This window comes from Boleophthalmus pectinirostris, unplaced genomic scaffold, assembly GCF_026225935.1.
Source record: "Boleophthalmus pectinirostris isolate CB_2022bp ecotype Guang Dong unplaced genomic scaffold, ASM2622593v1 HiC_scaffold_1363, whole genome shotgun sequence".
In the NCBI taxonomy this organism is placed as follows: Eukaryota; Metazoa; Chordata; class Actinopteri; order Gobiiformes; family Gobiidae; genus Boleophthalmus; species Boleophthalmus pectinirostris.
The window spans coordinates 1,079-18,022 of NW_026571041.1; the positions used below are offsets into that span (position 1 = coordinate 1,079).

Sequence of the window (16,944 nt, forward strand, 5' to 3'; positions counted from 1 at the left end):
GAACTCCTCCACTTGAGGCAAAGACTCCCCACCCACCCAGAAACGACAAGACGCCTTTTTCCAGTTCGAGAACCATGGCCGTGGACTTGGAAGAGTCGATCCTCACCTCAGCCATTTCACACTCGGGTCAAACCGCCCCAGTGCTGCAGGTCCTGATCTGATGAAGCCAACAGGACAACATCATCTGCAAACAGCAGAGATGAGATCCTGTGGTCCCCAAATCGGACCCCCTCCGGCCCCTGACTGCGCCTAGAAATTCTGTCCATAAATACAATGAACAGAAACGGTGACAAAGGGCAGCCCTGGCGGAGTCCAACATGCACCGGGAACAGGTCTGACTTACTGCCGGCAACGAACACAGCTCCTGCTCCGGTCATACAGGGACTGGACAGCCCTTAGCAAAAGGGCCCCAGACCCCATACTCCCAGAGCGCCCCCACAGGACACCACGAGGGACACGGTCGAATGCCTTCTCCAGATCCACAAAGCACATGTGGACTGTACAAACTCCCATGAACCCTCGAGCACCTTATGGAGAGTGTAGAGCTGGTCTAGTGTTCCACGGGAGAAAAACCACACTGCTCCTCCTGGAACCGAGGTTCAACTATCGGCCGGATTCTCCTCTCCAGCCCCCTGGCATAGACCTTACCGGGAAGGCTGAGGAGTGTGATCCCCCTATAGTTGGAACACACCCTCCGGTCCCCCTTCTTATACAGAGGGACCACCACCCCGGTTTGCCAGTCCAGAGGTACTGTCCCCGACCGCCACGCAATGTTGAAGAGGCTTGTCAGCCAAGACCCACAACATCCAGAGACTTCAGGTACTCAGGACGGATCTCATCCAACCCCGGAGCCTTGCCACCAAGGAGCTTGACAACCACCTCAGTGACTTCAGCCAGGGTGATGGATGAGTCCGCCTCCGAGTCCCCAGCCTTGGCCTCCTCCTCAGAAGACGTGATAGTGGGATTGAGGAGATCCTCAAAGTATTCCTTCCACTGCCGGACAACGTCCCCAGTCGAGGTCAACAGCTCTCCCCCCGCACTGAAAACAGTGTTGGTGAAAAAGATCTTGCTGCATCAGCCCCATATGGATCCTTCGTTGGGAGGTGGGTCCATAGGAGGATGGCCCCATGATGATCCTTCGGGCTGTGCCAGGCTGGGCCCAGTGGGGAAAGACCAGGTCATCAGGTGTTTGCTGGCGAGCTCCCACCCCAGGCCTGGCTCCAGGGTGGGGCCCTGGTAACGTCAATCTGGGCAACGTTGCTGGCCTATGAGTGTCTTGCATCATATGGGGCTTTATGACCAACTACAGACTTACCTTAATCTTAATGAAATTAGTGAAAAATTCCAGTCTGGTTTTAAATCTCAGCACAGTACTGAAACAGCTCTTTTAAAAGTTTTTAATGACCTGGTTTTAACTGTTGACTCTGGGAAATCTGCTGTTTTGTTGCTTTTAGACTTATCAGCTGCCTTTGACACAGTGGATCACAGCGTCCTTCTGTCTCGCAGATGACATTCAAATATATCTGCCAGTGACTGTAAATGACACCAGAGCACAATCAAAGCTCTGCAGGACCGTCTCAGGGATGTACAGACTTGGCTGAGCACAAACTTCCTGAACTTAAACCAAAATAAACCTGAGATTGTGGTGTTTGGGCAAACTAAGCCACTGCTTGGACAGGACAGTGTGATTGTTCCTCTGTCCTCCTGTTGTCTCCTGCAGTGATTGTGACTCTGTGTTCAAACTGGACAAGCACATTAGCTCTGTCATAAAGTCCAGCAGTTGGATTTCTAAAAAACTTGATCCATGCATTTGTAGCATCGCGCCTGGACTACTGCAGGTCTTTGTATGTGGGGCTGGACCAGGCTCCTGCAGCGTTTACAACACGTCCAGAACACTGCAGCTCGTCTGTTGACAAACACGAAGAGACGAGAACATCACACCTGTTCTGTGTGACCTGCACTGGCTCCTGTCTCATATCAGGTGCAATTTAAAATGTTATTAATTGTTTTCAAATGTTTGCACTCTACGGGTCCAGTCTGTCTGAGGGAGTTACTGCAGTCCTGTCCTCCACCCAGAGCCTCAGATCAGACCAGCTCCTGTTGGTCGAGCCCAAAACTTGGCTCAAGACGAGAGGCGACAGAGGCTTTTCTCTGGAACAGTCTTCCTCTTCCTGTCAGATCCTCTCAGTCTGTAACACAGTTTAAGACAAAACTGAAAACTCACCTTTTCTCCCTGGCGTTTAATACGAGCTCGTCATTTTATTTTGGTGTTTTTATTGTAGTTTTCACATGTTTTCTGTATATATGTGTATGTGACTCTTTCTGCTGTTTTGTTGACTTGTATGTGAAGCACTTTGTTCAGCTGAAGTTGTTTTAAATGAGCTATAGAAATAAAACTTCAAATCTAGGACCAAAACCCACTGAGACCCGGAGAGTTCGGTGAATGTTTCTTCCAGCTTCATCAGGGCATAAGCGTCTTTGACTGTGTGAGTTTGAGTTGAGTTTAGTTTATTTGGTCTTTCTTTACATTTAGTTTACATTACATACGGACATAGAAACACACTTAGCCCAAAGGGAGTCGGCTGAAGCAGCTGCTCATCAGCACCTGGTCCCACAAAGTTTCTTGTTTACAGCAGCAAAACTTTTCACTGTATATTATTGTGTATTTTATTGTGTCTGAGAACACATAATAATCATTTATTCCTCCTCACTGTGGCTGTGTCAGGCTCAGTTTGGCCTCCAGGAATTAGTGGACTTTCTGATTTCAAACAGTCGACTTCTCAACAGTCGGGTTTTTTGGACTTCCACTCACCTCACGATGTCGAGCTTCAGAACTACCTAAGTGGTCGGACAAAATAGACTCCGGCACACACCCTACTGCGAACATTTGGAACCTGTTTGTATCGTTACTGGAACTTCTTCTTTTGGATTAAACTCTGAACTTTTCCTCAACCAATAATACAAATCCTAACATCTGTTCCTGTTGTTGTCTGGTTTATTTGACACATCAACACATTTTTGGTTCAAACTTCAGTTCTGGTTGTTTGTTTATTCACACCTCAGGCTCCTATAAGAACCAGCCTTCTGATGCTGCAGTTGTAATTACACATGACTTACCGTGGTCGTAGTCGACCTCCCGGCCTCCTGGTGTTACACTTCACTTCCTGTTGAGGAAAGCCTCTGTCCAGCCCATCTCTGTTTGAATTTATGTGATTCCATTTCACTTAAATGTGTCTGCTGTATCATCGCTGTCACAGGCCAAAGATTTAAGATGGGATCATGTTTTGTAACACTTTATTTTGTTTCCAATCCCATTTACATTACAACTAATAACTTTGATTCCCCGTTGGAAGTTGTGTTCCATTCTACTAGAGCAGAGCTGCAAGAAACAGGAGTGTGGAGGAGACACACACACAGAAGAGACAAAGGGACAAACAAAGACAAAACAGCAGAGACAAAAACAAACAACATGAGAAAGAACATCTGATCTCCTCCTTCTGTCCAAGAACCAATGAGAACATGTTTGAAGTCAACTGTGTCCCAAGAACATTTATATTCATAAAGTATTAGGCCCATTCTTTAAATGAATACATTTTTTTTTTCATAAAACAATTTATAAATAGAATAAATAGTGGCACGGTGGCTGAGTGGCTAGCACTCATGCCTCACAGCAAGAAGGTTCCGGGGATGAGTTTCCTTCGGGTGCTCCGGTTTCCCACATCGACCCAAAAAACATGCTACAGGTCTCCAAAACAGTTGATAGTCAAGGTCAGTTAAATACAATCAATCAATGAACCTGCCCAGGGACGACAGATGGAAATTAGCACTGGTGCTACAACCTGAAACAATGCATCTCTCCTGTTAAGGTTAATGCAAAAATTGTGCGCTCCCTGTCTCAAATAAATAAATGAACAAATAAATAAATAAAATAAATGAATCCAGGTTCAAAAGATGAGTGAAACACCATCCTAATGTCAAGATTCACTCCTGTTCGCACAGGTTTAGTCTGATCGTGCTGGAATTTAAATCACTAATGCGTGATCTGAGCCTGAATATAATACACTATAAAACATATGAAAAGTGAACACTATAGCGCCCCCTACCATAGGCATAAAACACTTTATCGTATCTGTACCAAATTTAGGAATTAAATTCTATGCATGATTACAAGCAAAAAATGTATTATGGTCAAGGGGAATTTTTCACTCTTGGCCAGCAGAGTGCGCAAAGACTCTTAAAAAAAAAACATTTAAAGGTGCACTGTGTAATTTTTCTGGTAGAGGATGGTTTGGCACACAAATTTAAAAAAAGACAGGGTTAGGTGAGGAGTTATGGTTAGCCCATAAGAACCCAGACCCATTTTTCCTTAAAGGAAAATTATGTGTGATATACCACAGACCAAATGGACCACATAGAACACATTTCTGATGTTTTTTTCAGGATAACACTTTTTCATACCAGAGATCTGGTTTGTTACATATATGTCACATTGGGCGTTTAGTGGTAAACTTATTCCTTATTTCAAAAATAAGTAAAACCTGACAGTTATTACTGCTTGGTAACAGAAAATTACCTTTTATTTACATTTTCACAACATATATCAAAGCTGTGACTTTAATAGCAAGGTTTAACATAAAATTCGTCTTCAGTTTTTGCTTTGCTTCACAAAATATGCCAAATGTGCAAATATGCATCAAAATAAATAACACTGCCTATTTGGGGGCATTCACAACAAAGCTTCCATAGGTACAGAGAAACTGAACAAACAGATCTAAAAACAGAAACTGCTGCAAAAAAAAAAAAAAAAAAAAAAAAAAAAAAAAGCTCAAGAGAAATAGAACCCTTGTATCATCAGTACCATGTGTGAAAACATTTTCTCAGTTCTTTTGTCTGTTAAGTATCTCTAGCCTTTTAGTCTAAGCCAGATGCTAAGACCTGTTTTTTTTCCTTCAGTGAAGCAAAGATGGACATCACCTTTCTCACTGAGAGTGGTGGTTGCATTGATTTTGCAGAGTTTGCAGTGGCCATGCCTGTCACATTTCACAGGCCAGTGTGCAACTTGTTCAGTACGAACATTATCTGGAAGTCCACCACAAACCCTCTTGGGCAGTGGTGGTGGTGGAGATGTGATGGTGTGCCAGAACAAGTAGATGTACCACCTTTGTGAACTCATGTGGTACTTGCACCTTGTAATGTATGCATAAAGGATGTCTACTGCTCACATGAGCGTGTTGTAATCCTTCACAATGTGTGGCCTCCTAACACACTGTGAAGGAGTAAGACACCAATGTGTGGTGTTTATGAACTTTCTGAAGTACTCCAGAGGACTAAGAATATTGTCTGGATATGTGACATGTGGTCCTTTGTGCATTCAGGGGTTTCAAAAGGCTTCTTCCTCTAAGAATTTTTTTTTTTCCCTTGGACAGTTTCTTGTTTTTTTTTTCCTAGGATGGATGTATTTTGGTGCCCTGAATTCACGTTTGGTTGTGGTACATCATCTGATGTACTTGATTCACTACTGTCTGAATCATCACACTCACTTGACTCGTCACCCTCCCTGTCTTGGCTATTGGGCTTATAAAGAGTGTTATCAGGGTCTTCATCTGAGCTATCGTCACATCTCTCAAACTCACTATCATCTCCCACGATGGCCTCTAGTGCATCCTGAAGAATGTTGCACTTGTTCTTTTTGCATACTACAAATTAAATAGAAATAAAAAGAATATTTTTATTATTCATGGGATGGTAAAAATTTGTGAGCACTATGTACAGATTTGCAAAAAAGTGTTTTGTAATCCAAACCAAATACTTATTATATTTATATTTACTTATATATTATATTATTATAGTATAGTATAGATAATTTTTTGCTTCTGTTTGTTCAGTACACTTTTAATTGATCAGCAGTACATATTTCAACTTAATATAACTGATACAGCTAAATTAATTGGGTGGATTATTACCGTTTTTTGTTATTGTGACAAATAGGTCACATCAATTTTTCATTCTTATTTTAAGGCTAAAAGCCCGATGTGACATATATGTTACAGCAATATTTCCCCACCTGGTTTGATATTACTTTCTTCAATAAATATGGTCAGACCAGGTTGAACGCAATATAGGACATGTTATCAAAGCATGGGAACTGTTGAATGTGTTTGAAATTACCTGTAGTATCAAAAAACAGCTTTTTGAAATGAGCTGCTTCCTTGAAATTTTGCATCCAGACTAAACCAGCATTTTGGAGAGCCCACTTCCTGTTAGTGTCACATGACTGTCACATGTCATCATACCAGGATGTTTAGTATACGTTGCTTAGGGACTTAAAGCTTTATTTCTTACCTTAACTCATTATGAGGAAGAGAGGGGCATTCAAAGTGTTTTTACACTGGTGTCACCGTGGGTTCTTATGGTTAGGGTCAGGGTTAGAGTTGGGGCTATGGTTAGGTTTAGGCTTAAGTTTAGGGTAAAATTTTGGGTTAGGTCTAGTGTTACGATTAGGGGTAGGGATAAGACTTGAGGTTGGAGTTAATGGATATTAGGGTTAGTGTGGGGCGTGGCATTTACAAGGCTTGGCGTTTGTGGGGCACAGCGTTAGCTGGGCGCGACCTTAGTGGGGCACGACGTGTGCGACTGGCGAGGGCCGTTTGATACCGCTTGCAGCTTTAATTTTGTATGCTCCTGGTCTGACAAGTGCGCCTCCTGCAGAAGGGCTATATGTACCTTTTCTTTTTTTAATTTTCGACAAAATCTTGGACCTCTTTTGTGGGTTAACAATTCCATTTACATTCCAGGAGAGGATATTTAAAGTCTGGTTAGAAAAATTGTAAATTGTATTATCACAACCACAATTACATTACCACCTGCCCAAATATTGCTGCCTTGAACCGCAGCTAGCAAAATAACAGTCAAACAGATATTAAACAATAAAAGTTGGACTTCCTTTAGTGGGGTTTTAAAGAAATAACCCTGTAAGACTTGGTGTTGTATTGTCTTTGAGAGGATGAGCCCCCCCGATTAGGGGTGGGCCCTCTGAGAAATCATCCTCAACATGCAAATGTCCCATCCCTGGGACAAAGACTGTCACACTCTTCTCTTCTCCTTCAATCACACCATAGATCCGTAAGTTCATTCACAGTCAGCGGCCTTCTTGGTCAGTGATCTGAGATTCTAGTTTGGACTGTAGTTTTAACAGTTCCCCCATTACATCCTCCACAGTCTGGATCCGCTCTTCCGAGTCCAAAATATATGACTCTCAAGTTTATTTCCAGATTTGCATTGGTCATCTTTATCTGCTCCTTCATATCTTTGAATTGCTGAGCATTCCTTTCTGAAGTCTTCAATTTCCTTTAAGTTTCCACACTCTGTAGTTCTGAGCGTACAACTGTAAGATACGCTGTGAAAAGCTCAGCTGTAACCTGTCAGAGAGAAGCTGTGAAGTTCTGTCCTCAGTCCTCAGCTCCCAGTCCTCTAGTCTGACAGTCCTGGACCTCAGTTTGTCAACCACTTGAAGGACTCAGGGCTGAAGAATTTTGTCTGATGGACTGAAGAGTCGTCACTGTAAACTGGAACAGCTCAGGTCAGAGGGGTTCATATTCTTCACTATTATTACATAACCTGTTGGTATTTGCATTGGAAAATAACATTTGATAAAGTCACATAAAGATATGGGACTTGTTGTTTGTCTCATTTGGGTTGAATGTTTCTAATGAATGGACTGATTCCAATAATCTGTGTCCTCAGACTGTCAGGTTGTCTGCTCTCAGAGGAAGGCTGTGCTTCTCTGGCCTCAGCTCTGAGGTCCAACCCCTCCCATCTGAGAGAACTGGACCTGAGCTACAACCATCCAGGAGACACAGGAGTAAAGCTCCTGTGTGCTCTACAGGAGGACCCCCACTGCACACTGGACACTCTCAGGTATGGACCACTTTACTGTGGACACAAAGACACTTTCACCAAACATGTCGACAGGATTTGACTAAGAATCAAAGTGACTTAAAGTGACTTTTCCTCTCATCACAAACATTAGAAGTGTCCATTCAGCACAAAAACGAGTTGAGCTGCTGCGTCCTTCATGCCCCATGTGCTGTATGAGCCAGTTACTGATGCTGAGTGTGAATGTGGTGTATTCATCATCCTCAGGCCTCAGCTCAACATCGTCACACAGATCAATATAAAACCTTAGAGCTGTGAGCTGCATTAAAGCTCCATATGACACTATTTTCTGATCTCTGTTCTAATGTCGTTTCCTCATCACAAACACACCTGGACTTGTCTTTTGTTTCATTCACATGTTTAACACACAAACCTGCACATTTACACATCTGAGCTCTTCTCTCAAACCCAAAACACTCTGTGATGTCATCATGTGGTGATACAGGAAGTGCTCCACTGTGTTTTTAAACTCCACACACCTTCACTAGAATCATCTGGATCATTTCAGTCCTGGAATTTGCAATTTCTACTAAACAAAAGGTAAAAGGAACTTTTAACATGAAAAGTATCACTTCATGACATCACAAGGTGGAACAGAGCATGTTGAGCTTTGGAGATGATAAAGGCTCATTTCTGCTTACAGATCCTGTTCAAGTGTAGAAACTGTCACTGTATTTATGGTTTTATTTCAGACTCATGTCTTGTGTTTCAGACTCTTGTGTTTCAGACTCTTGTGTTTCAGACTCTTGTGTTTCAGACTCTTGTGTTTCAGACTCTTGTGTTTCAGACTCTTGTGTTTCAGACTCTTGTGTTTCAGACTCTTGTGTTTCAGACTCTTGTGTTTCAGACTCTTGTGTTTCAGACTCTTGTGTTTCAGACTCTGTGTTTTCAGACTGGATCCTGCTGGAGCTGAGTGGTTGACTCCAGGACTCAGAAAGTGTAAGTGTTGAATGAAGTCCATGTGAAACAGACACAGACTTATTTCAAATGGGTGTGAGACACAATGCATGATGGGAAACTGAGTCCTCACATAGAATGTGTGTAGTTGTGTGAGAGCTCAGACTGTGTGCTCCACAGCTGTGTGCTGCTGCTGGAGCAAAGGAGGAGCCCTGGAGCCACTGACACAGACACAGCTGTTGGACTCAGCACAGGACATTTTAAAGAGGGACATTCTGCAAAATCAATCTTTTTTCATCTTTCTCCCACATTAGAACCATGTTCCTCATCACAAACCTGCCTGAAGAGGTTTGACACTCATCCATGTTTGACTCATCTAGAGATCTCTCTGGAGGAGTGTAGGAATGTGTGGAGTGACGTCAGAGACTGGAGCTGCACTTTGTCACTGCAGCAACAAACTCCAGAGAAGTCCAGATTTACACTGAGAATAATCTGAAATAGACTGGTGTGGGGCTGTGAAAGGAAATGTTTTTACACTCACACAAATATGAGACAAACACAAGAGTGGAAGGATTAAGAAAGAAAAGAAGAAGAAATACAGTGAAAAAAGACATGAATCCTAAATGAGTGAAGCCTTTAAATCCATCTTTCATGAACAAATGTGGCCATATTGTTGTAGAATTAAATGTGTGTGTCACATGTTGAGAGTGGACAGGGGACTAACTGCTGCTGTGTTGTGTTTTCTCTCCATCAGATTTCTGTGATCTCACTCTGGATCCAAACACAGCGAACAGAAAACTCAAACTGTCTGACAACAACAAGAAGGTGACACGTGTGACAGAGAAGCAGCCGTATCCAGATCATCAGGACAGATTTGACCACTGGAAACAGATTCTGTGTTCCACTGGTCTGACTGGTCTCTGTTACTGGGAGGTCCAGTGGAGTGGAGATGTTTCTATATCAGTGTCTTACAGAAGAATCAAAAGAAAAGGAGACGGTGATGACAGTTTGTTTGGACACAATGATCAGTCCTGGAGTCTGTTCTGTTCTGAAGATGGTTTCTCTGTTCGTCATAATAACAAACGAACTCTCGTCCCTCATCCCTGGTCCTCCTCTTGTGGGAGAGTATCAGTGTTTGTGGACTGTCCTGCTGGATCTCTGTCCTTCTACACAGTTTCCTCTGACCAACTGACCCACCTCCACACCTTCAACACCACATTCACTCACACTCTGATCCCTGGGTTTAGGCTCTGTGATAAAGACTCCTCAGTGTCTCTGTGACTCCGACAGACTCACTCTCCTCGCTGTAAAATACTACAACATTTTTCATAAATTTTTACATCACTGAACAAACAAAGTGATTTGTTGAATAAACCAGAACTAAACCAGGATTAAACCAGGACTCACTGTCGGGACGGGCTCGGGGTTCTCTCTCTTAAGTCCAAGATTAGTCCTGGTTTAGTCCCGGTTTAGTTCTGGTGTATAGTTTTGGTTTAGACCTGGTTTGGTCCTGTTTTAGCCCTGGTTTAGTCGCCCGTTTCAGCAACTATTTGCCCGTGACCTGGTGCAGGACTCTGCTACAGTCGTGTAACTTCTCTCTTCCTTCAGCGTGTCCAGAAGTCCAACTTTTTCTGTGATGGTCACATCTTCCTCGGCCTTTTGAGACCGAGCGCAGGAGCCTTTGTCGGTGCAGAACGTTTAGTCGACATTGTGGGTTTTGTCGGGGAGAAAACTCGCAAACATACAGCACTTCGGAATCACACTGATACAGATCCAACATTTATGTACATTTGTCAAACTGGAACATGATCTGTACTGTACAGGAGACACGACATGAGGAGATTTATTGACAACGGTCTACAGCCAATCAGACACAGGGGGAGGAGCACAATGCACCTTCATACTATGCAAAGAAAAAATGCTAAATTACAAAAAACAAAAAAAATCTGTAAAAGGTGAAGCGTGATATAGCGAGTGACGACTGTAAACATTAGGGGAGACCAGGGCACAGCAGATCAGAAAATTTATTTTTCAGCCTGTAACACAGACTAATGATCACATAGTTTCTTTATTATTATAAGTAAGTAATGCTGTTTGTTGTCCATAAATAAATGCTAATAAGTTTCCAATAACTGCTTCGGGTCCTTACTGACGAGCTTTTAAATGGGACAAATGTTTTAATTTTAATTTTGATTGCCCCTGTACCGGGGTCGGGTGAATCAGTACATGGGGCACAGTGAATCAGTTCGGGGCATAATGGAACAGACAGAGCTGAGGCATAATAAAACAGACACAGTTAGATTTAATCACCAATAACATTTATCTGAATACAGTAAATTAAATAATTGGTTACTTTTAAACCTGGAAAATGAATGCAAACATTAAACTAACAGTTAAAAATAAATCTTAGCAAACAGCTTAACTGGGAAACTTAACTGTAACGTTCTAAAGTCCATATAAATGCACACAAACATATTTCAAGAACTAGTCTGAGAATTCTACTTCTGACTTGTCTACTTCTAGCTTAGAACACTAATTATGAACGGCAAATCTGAAAAAAAAAAAAAAAAAACACACTTTCTGATTACGCACCATTCTGCCTCAGAATCTGTAAGTACAAGATGATATTTTACATTTGGGTCCAGTCAAGCAGAAGTAAACAGCAAGATTTCAAATTAATTCATCTGATATAAAAGTGTATTGAACAGATACATATGTACTCTAGTTTATGAAACTGTTGACCTTTTTTCTGTACCATTTTTGGTTCTAAAGTTCCATCCGTTTTAAACAGACCATGAATGAAACATGGAACAAAAATTATTTCCCAAATTTTAAAGACCTGAAAATCATGTAAATAAATGTTTGTATTTCATCATATCTTGTGTTATTCCATCTTTGAACTGTTGATGAAGGTACAGGATTTAAAAAAAGTATTTAAAATGATCAAAATGTTCTTGGAAGGACTGACATATTTATTTATTTATTTTTTTTAGAAATAATTACCTTTCATTTTGAAGTAATATTAAAGTATTCAAAAGAAAAAAGCTGACAAATGATGTAAAATCCTGCACCTTCTACTTGTTTGTACAATTTTCCCTCCGTTACTTTTCCCTCCGTTACCATGAACTTTCTTAATAAAAAATCTCATGAGTCAAAAAGTCAGAGGTTTTTCAACCTAATCTTGTACCATATGGTAGAAAACTATATGAAGCAAATATTCAAACCAGTTTGTTAAGGATATGGAAGTGAGAACCAAGAGTTATCACTGTTTGGATTTATTGACCAAAAAGTGCTGCATATTTCATTCCCTCCGTTACCGACATGAGTTTTTTTAAATTTTTTGTCAACAACTTGAAAGAATATCACAGGTTTAACTTTCCCTCCGTTACTACTTGACTGGACCCCTTTAATGGCTGATATGGGCTTTACAATAAAAAAGAAAACTTGATTTGTCATCATTGAAACTATCAGGCCAATTGGAAATTAGACAGTGGATGAGAGATATAAAATAATTGATCTCACATAACATAAAGTTAAAAAACAAAGTGGAGCACAGTGAATCACAAGCAAGAGTGATCCACTGTGCCCCAAATGAACTCTTTTTATGTCAGATGACCTACTTACCAAATGGCCAACTGTTGCGTAGAAACTCCATGTGCTTCACTTTCATCAGGCTGCAGCTCGTGACAACACCTGAATTACAAGTTATTCCTGGATGAGCTCTACATAATAACAAATATCAAACTACCTCAGTATTTTACTTCTGATGCTGAAAAACAGATTTTCACTCACCTTTTGCCTGAATCATTCAACACAAATCAAGAATCCATCAGTTCAAAAAGGGCTTCCCCAAAACATTCTAGTGCTGCCACCACCGAGGAATTCCCTTTGCATAAAATAAAAATATAACCACTGATCCACTGTGCCCCGGTCTCTCCTACCGCTCAAAAGTTTTACAACACTCTCATTTTTCCAGTTATTTATTGCACTTCAAGTCAAGTCCAATCAGTCACTTGAAATGGTCCAAAGGAAAGAACTGAACAGACAGAGGTTAAAAAAAAGGATCAAATAACAAAACACAAGTCCAAGTTCTGCCAAAACCACCTCAGGAAAAGGAACAAGATGGAAAAACTTGAAAACCTGGAGTGTCCAGCAGCAGCACAGTGTCCAGACTTAAACCCCATCGAGCTGGTTTGGGATGAACTGGGCTGAAGAGGGAAGCAACCTACAAGTGCCACACATTTATGGAACTTCTGCGACAGACTTGGGAAGAACTTTTTGAACAATATTTGATTTGTGTTGTAGAAAGAACGAGCCACGAGTGAGTTCAGCTGTTACATCTGACAAAGGTGGACACACACATCAATCTAAAGTTTACAATACATTTTGGTCAAACTGGAAACAAGAAAAAACTGATCAAACTGAACTGACAGACCATCATTTCCAGGTGATTTCCCTTTTTGAAGTGTAAACAGTTTGTGTTATTTGTGTTTTTGTTCTTGGTTGTTCACAGAGCCATTTGAAACTGTCCCATACAGGAGGAATATGTTTTTGATTGATTCAATAAAGGCCTCAGACACATCAGGTTGTAGAGTTGATCTAGAAATATCAGTGTAGATATCAGTGTTGCCTCTCTTTTCCCACACACAGTGAACGTCTCCTGTGGGCTTCCTGTGCTCTGTGCCCTGGAGTTCGCCGCTGCCTCCGACTCTGCTCAAATCAACACCAAACACGGATTACACACATGATTTTGTCTTTACTCCCTTATTTACTTCAGCGGATTTTTTCTTGTTTTTTTCATGTTTTCATTTGTTTTTCTTTTGTATTGGAAAAGTCTAAATGTATAAATCAAGAACGTTCACAGGCGCTTGAGTCCAGCGCTCTCTCTAAGACACAAATCATCAAAAACAAACATGTAATAATAATTCATAGAATAACAGAATAATAACAACAGAAATAATCATGAATAACAGTAATACAGAGTAATAATCATAGAATAACATCAGTCTGTGATTCAGAGATTTTTTTAAGCCAGCAGAGAAGGAGCATGTTATAGAATTTTTTGGGTCATGAGACATTAAGTAATTCAAAGTGTTAATCTATGTTTAAACACATCAAGTCCTTTAAAAGTATTAATCTATGTTTAATCATTGTACAATATAAGATTATCAAAATTGCTTTGTGCTCTGTTCAAAACTGTATGTAACCAGAGAAACATCAGCTGAGCTGCTGACGCACCAGCTGAGTTAAAGATAACATGATAGAAAATCAGCTAATGATTGTAAATAAATTGCGGCTGACATGGGATAAATTGGGCTAAGAAGAGACTGTATGTACACTATGATATGACGTATGTAATCGGATGCATTGTCAGCTGTAGTCCATTAGTCAGAGATAACTGTAAAACATGTCTTATAATCATGTCAAAGTTATTGTGTGATGCTTAACAATAAAAGTGCTGTGGGGAGAAGAGAGCTTCAGTTAGGATGAGGCAGGTAGCTCTCTTCTACTCCTTGCACAAGTAAAACGAACCACTGTGTCGCCTCTTGTTTGTTCTTTACTGGTCGAGTCTTTGGATAAATTCCCTGACAGAGCAGCACTGCGATAAAGACATTTGGATATTTCCAGTGTAAATGTGGAATCTTAAGACATGGTTGTGTAACATTTGTGTGGCTGCTGTTGCATTGTTCTACGCAGAAACATTACAGAGAAAACAATGAACGTGATCAGATCTTTGGGTTAGAATGATCCATCTGCCCTCTTCACACTGAATGCTTTGGACAGTATTTCCCCTAATTGTGTTCAATAAAACGGCGCCCCCTGCTGACAAAAGTAACACTGTTCTCCCCATTGAGATTTACAAAATGTTCTGTCTTTTCTACACAGTAGTAGTAGTTAGTAGTTAGTAGTAGTAGTGTAGTTTCTTGAAGGAAAATAATGTCAACATTTTTTTCACATCCTTGGGTGTTGTCATTTTTTTTGGTATAACATGGCACCAAATTTATTTTTTCAATTGAACACTTAATATCTCGTAGAGCGTTCATCACAGAGGGTCAGTTTTAAAATACAAAGTCCACAGTGGCATGTGTGGGAAGGTGTATGTTCAATATCTCTGTCTTTGAAACTGCACTTTTCACAGTCCTTCAAAGATGCCCTCATATTTGAAGAGTAAAATTTTCAAGCAAATTCAAGCCCCCAGAAATCTGTGATAAATCAAAAGCACATGTGTAAAAGTCCATATTCTACAAGTACATTTGTCAAATTTTAACGCTTGAAAATTTGAAGGACCGACCTTTAACAGTTTTTTTAGATACAGCAATTTGAATGTGGCTCCTCAGACAAATCTTCTCAAAACATGTCAGGGCAGAGTTGACAAAATATCTTTTAATGGCAAAACTATAAGTATTTGGGACCTAAAATTTAGGACTTTTCCTACTGGAAAATGTATGAACCTCCTACAGTTTTTTCAGTCAAATCTGAGATGGTTGGGCAGGGGCATTGGGATATTTGGCCAGAATGACCCTATTGCAATTTGCCTAAGTTTATTTATAGCAGTTTTGAAAATCACTGCATACGTGCTCAGCCCTCTGCTCTTCACCCTCCTGACACATGACTGCACAAAAATCTGCAGCACTAACAACCTTAAGTTTGTGACCGACACAACTCTGCTGGGTCTCATCACCAAGGGACAGATACATGAAATATGATATAATATATGAAATACTTAGTTTGTGCTGTAGTATTTTTTTGTTCTGTTTCTGATTTGTTTGTTTCCTCTTGCTGTATTTATGAAGATGAACTGGTGTCAAGATGATGCTCTGACAAAGGAATAAAAGGCCTACACCTTTTTGGTCTGTGTTTGTTAAATATGACTGTGAATTAATGTCAAAATATACCTGTGACCGAAATAAATAATCAATCAATCAATTTAAGTAACGCATTAGAGCAAGACCTTCACTTTGCTGCAGATTGTCTTTTCCAAATGACAAACATCCTCTGTAGGTATTGCCAGATCTGGAATGATTTGAGTCTGGTCTTATTCGGAATGATCCTCCTGTTGTTTTTTACAAACAGTATTGCCCTTTTTGCATGTTTTGGAATGCCTCTTAGAATGTGTCTGCACAGATGTAACCAATTCTAACAGCTCGTCATCATCTGTTGGTAATTTGCATGTCACATATTTGTCAACAAAAGTAGCCAACTCTTAATCTGTGTCAACCCCGATCTTTGCCCTCTACCCAAAACAAACAGTGCACATGAGAGGACCCCCCTTTGTTGAAACTCATCCTGGTAAAAGTAATCAACACTTTTACCAATTGGCTCAGCCTTGGACAAGATTACATCATTCAAAAAAATCATGCCAATGGTGATCAAACATTTGTGCAGCCACTACAGAATTACACCTTAAAAGGTCACATTTCTCCTTCCAAGTCAAGCTGTCAGCCGTCTGTTGTCTCCGCTCTATTTTTTAAAAGAGCAGAAACATGTGGGTAATCTAAGTTGACGTAAACAAGCCAGCAAGTCTTTTTGAGCACTCTGCCAATAAGCTGGTGTGCCTCTAATTGGGTGCAGAAAGTGATACCCATCATCATAATTTAACATCTCTTTAAGAGAGTCTTTCACATTTTTACCACTATGAGGTTTAGAGCCCGAGTGTCCTTTTCTGGCAGCAAATTACACTTTAGAAACCACCTGATCAACTTCAATCAAAGAAAGAGCCAAAAATATATATTCACAATTGTGAGCGAATCTGCGATCCACATTCATGATTCTATTTACAAAATATTGGAACAATGGTCTTGAAGTACGAAAAGTATTGCCAATGGGAATAATTTTGGAAAGCATTTAGCGTCATGGTCCTCATCAGATCACAATTTAAGAGGATTATTGCCCTCAGCTGGAGCAAGATTCAAGATTTCATCAAAACATTGATCAGTGGTTTCAGGATCAACTGGCATAAGGCATGTGTCAGGGATGATACAATGTCACTGATTATCATGCAAAAGCTCATCTTCCAGTTCCACACTAGGTTCCTTTTTAATGTCCATTTCATTTTGAAGACACTCATCAGGTTCTTGACAAAAAATATTAATCCATTCTTCATTAAAGTTG

The 16,944-nt window shown here is 40.6% G+C and overlaps 1 protein-coding gene across 1 annotated transcript; it reads left to right on the forward strand.

Annotated features, from left to right (window-relative positions):
* The first annotated feature begins 7,051 nt into the window (after nt 1-7,051).
* On the forward strand, nt 7,052-10,153 carry LOC129407786 (stonustoxin subunit beta-like). Its single transcript, XM_055149828.1, has 5 exons — nt 7,052-7,122; nt 7,529-7,579; nt 7,744-7,917; nt 8,828-8,874; nt 9,587-10,153. Exons 1-5 carry the CDS (start codon nt 7,052-7,054, stop codon nt 10,111-10,113), a joined length of 870 nt encoding a protein of 289 aa, XP_055005803.1. The 3' UTR covers nt 10,114-10,153.
* Nucleotides 10,154-16,944: the final 6,791 nt, after the last annotated feature.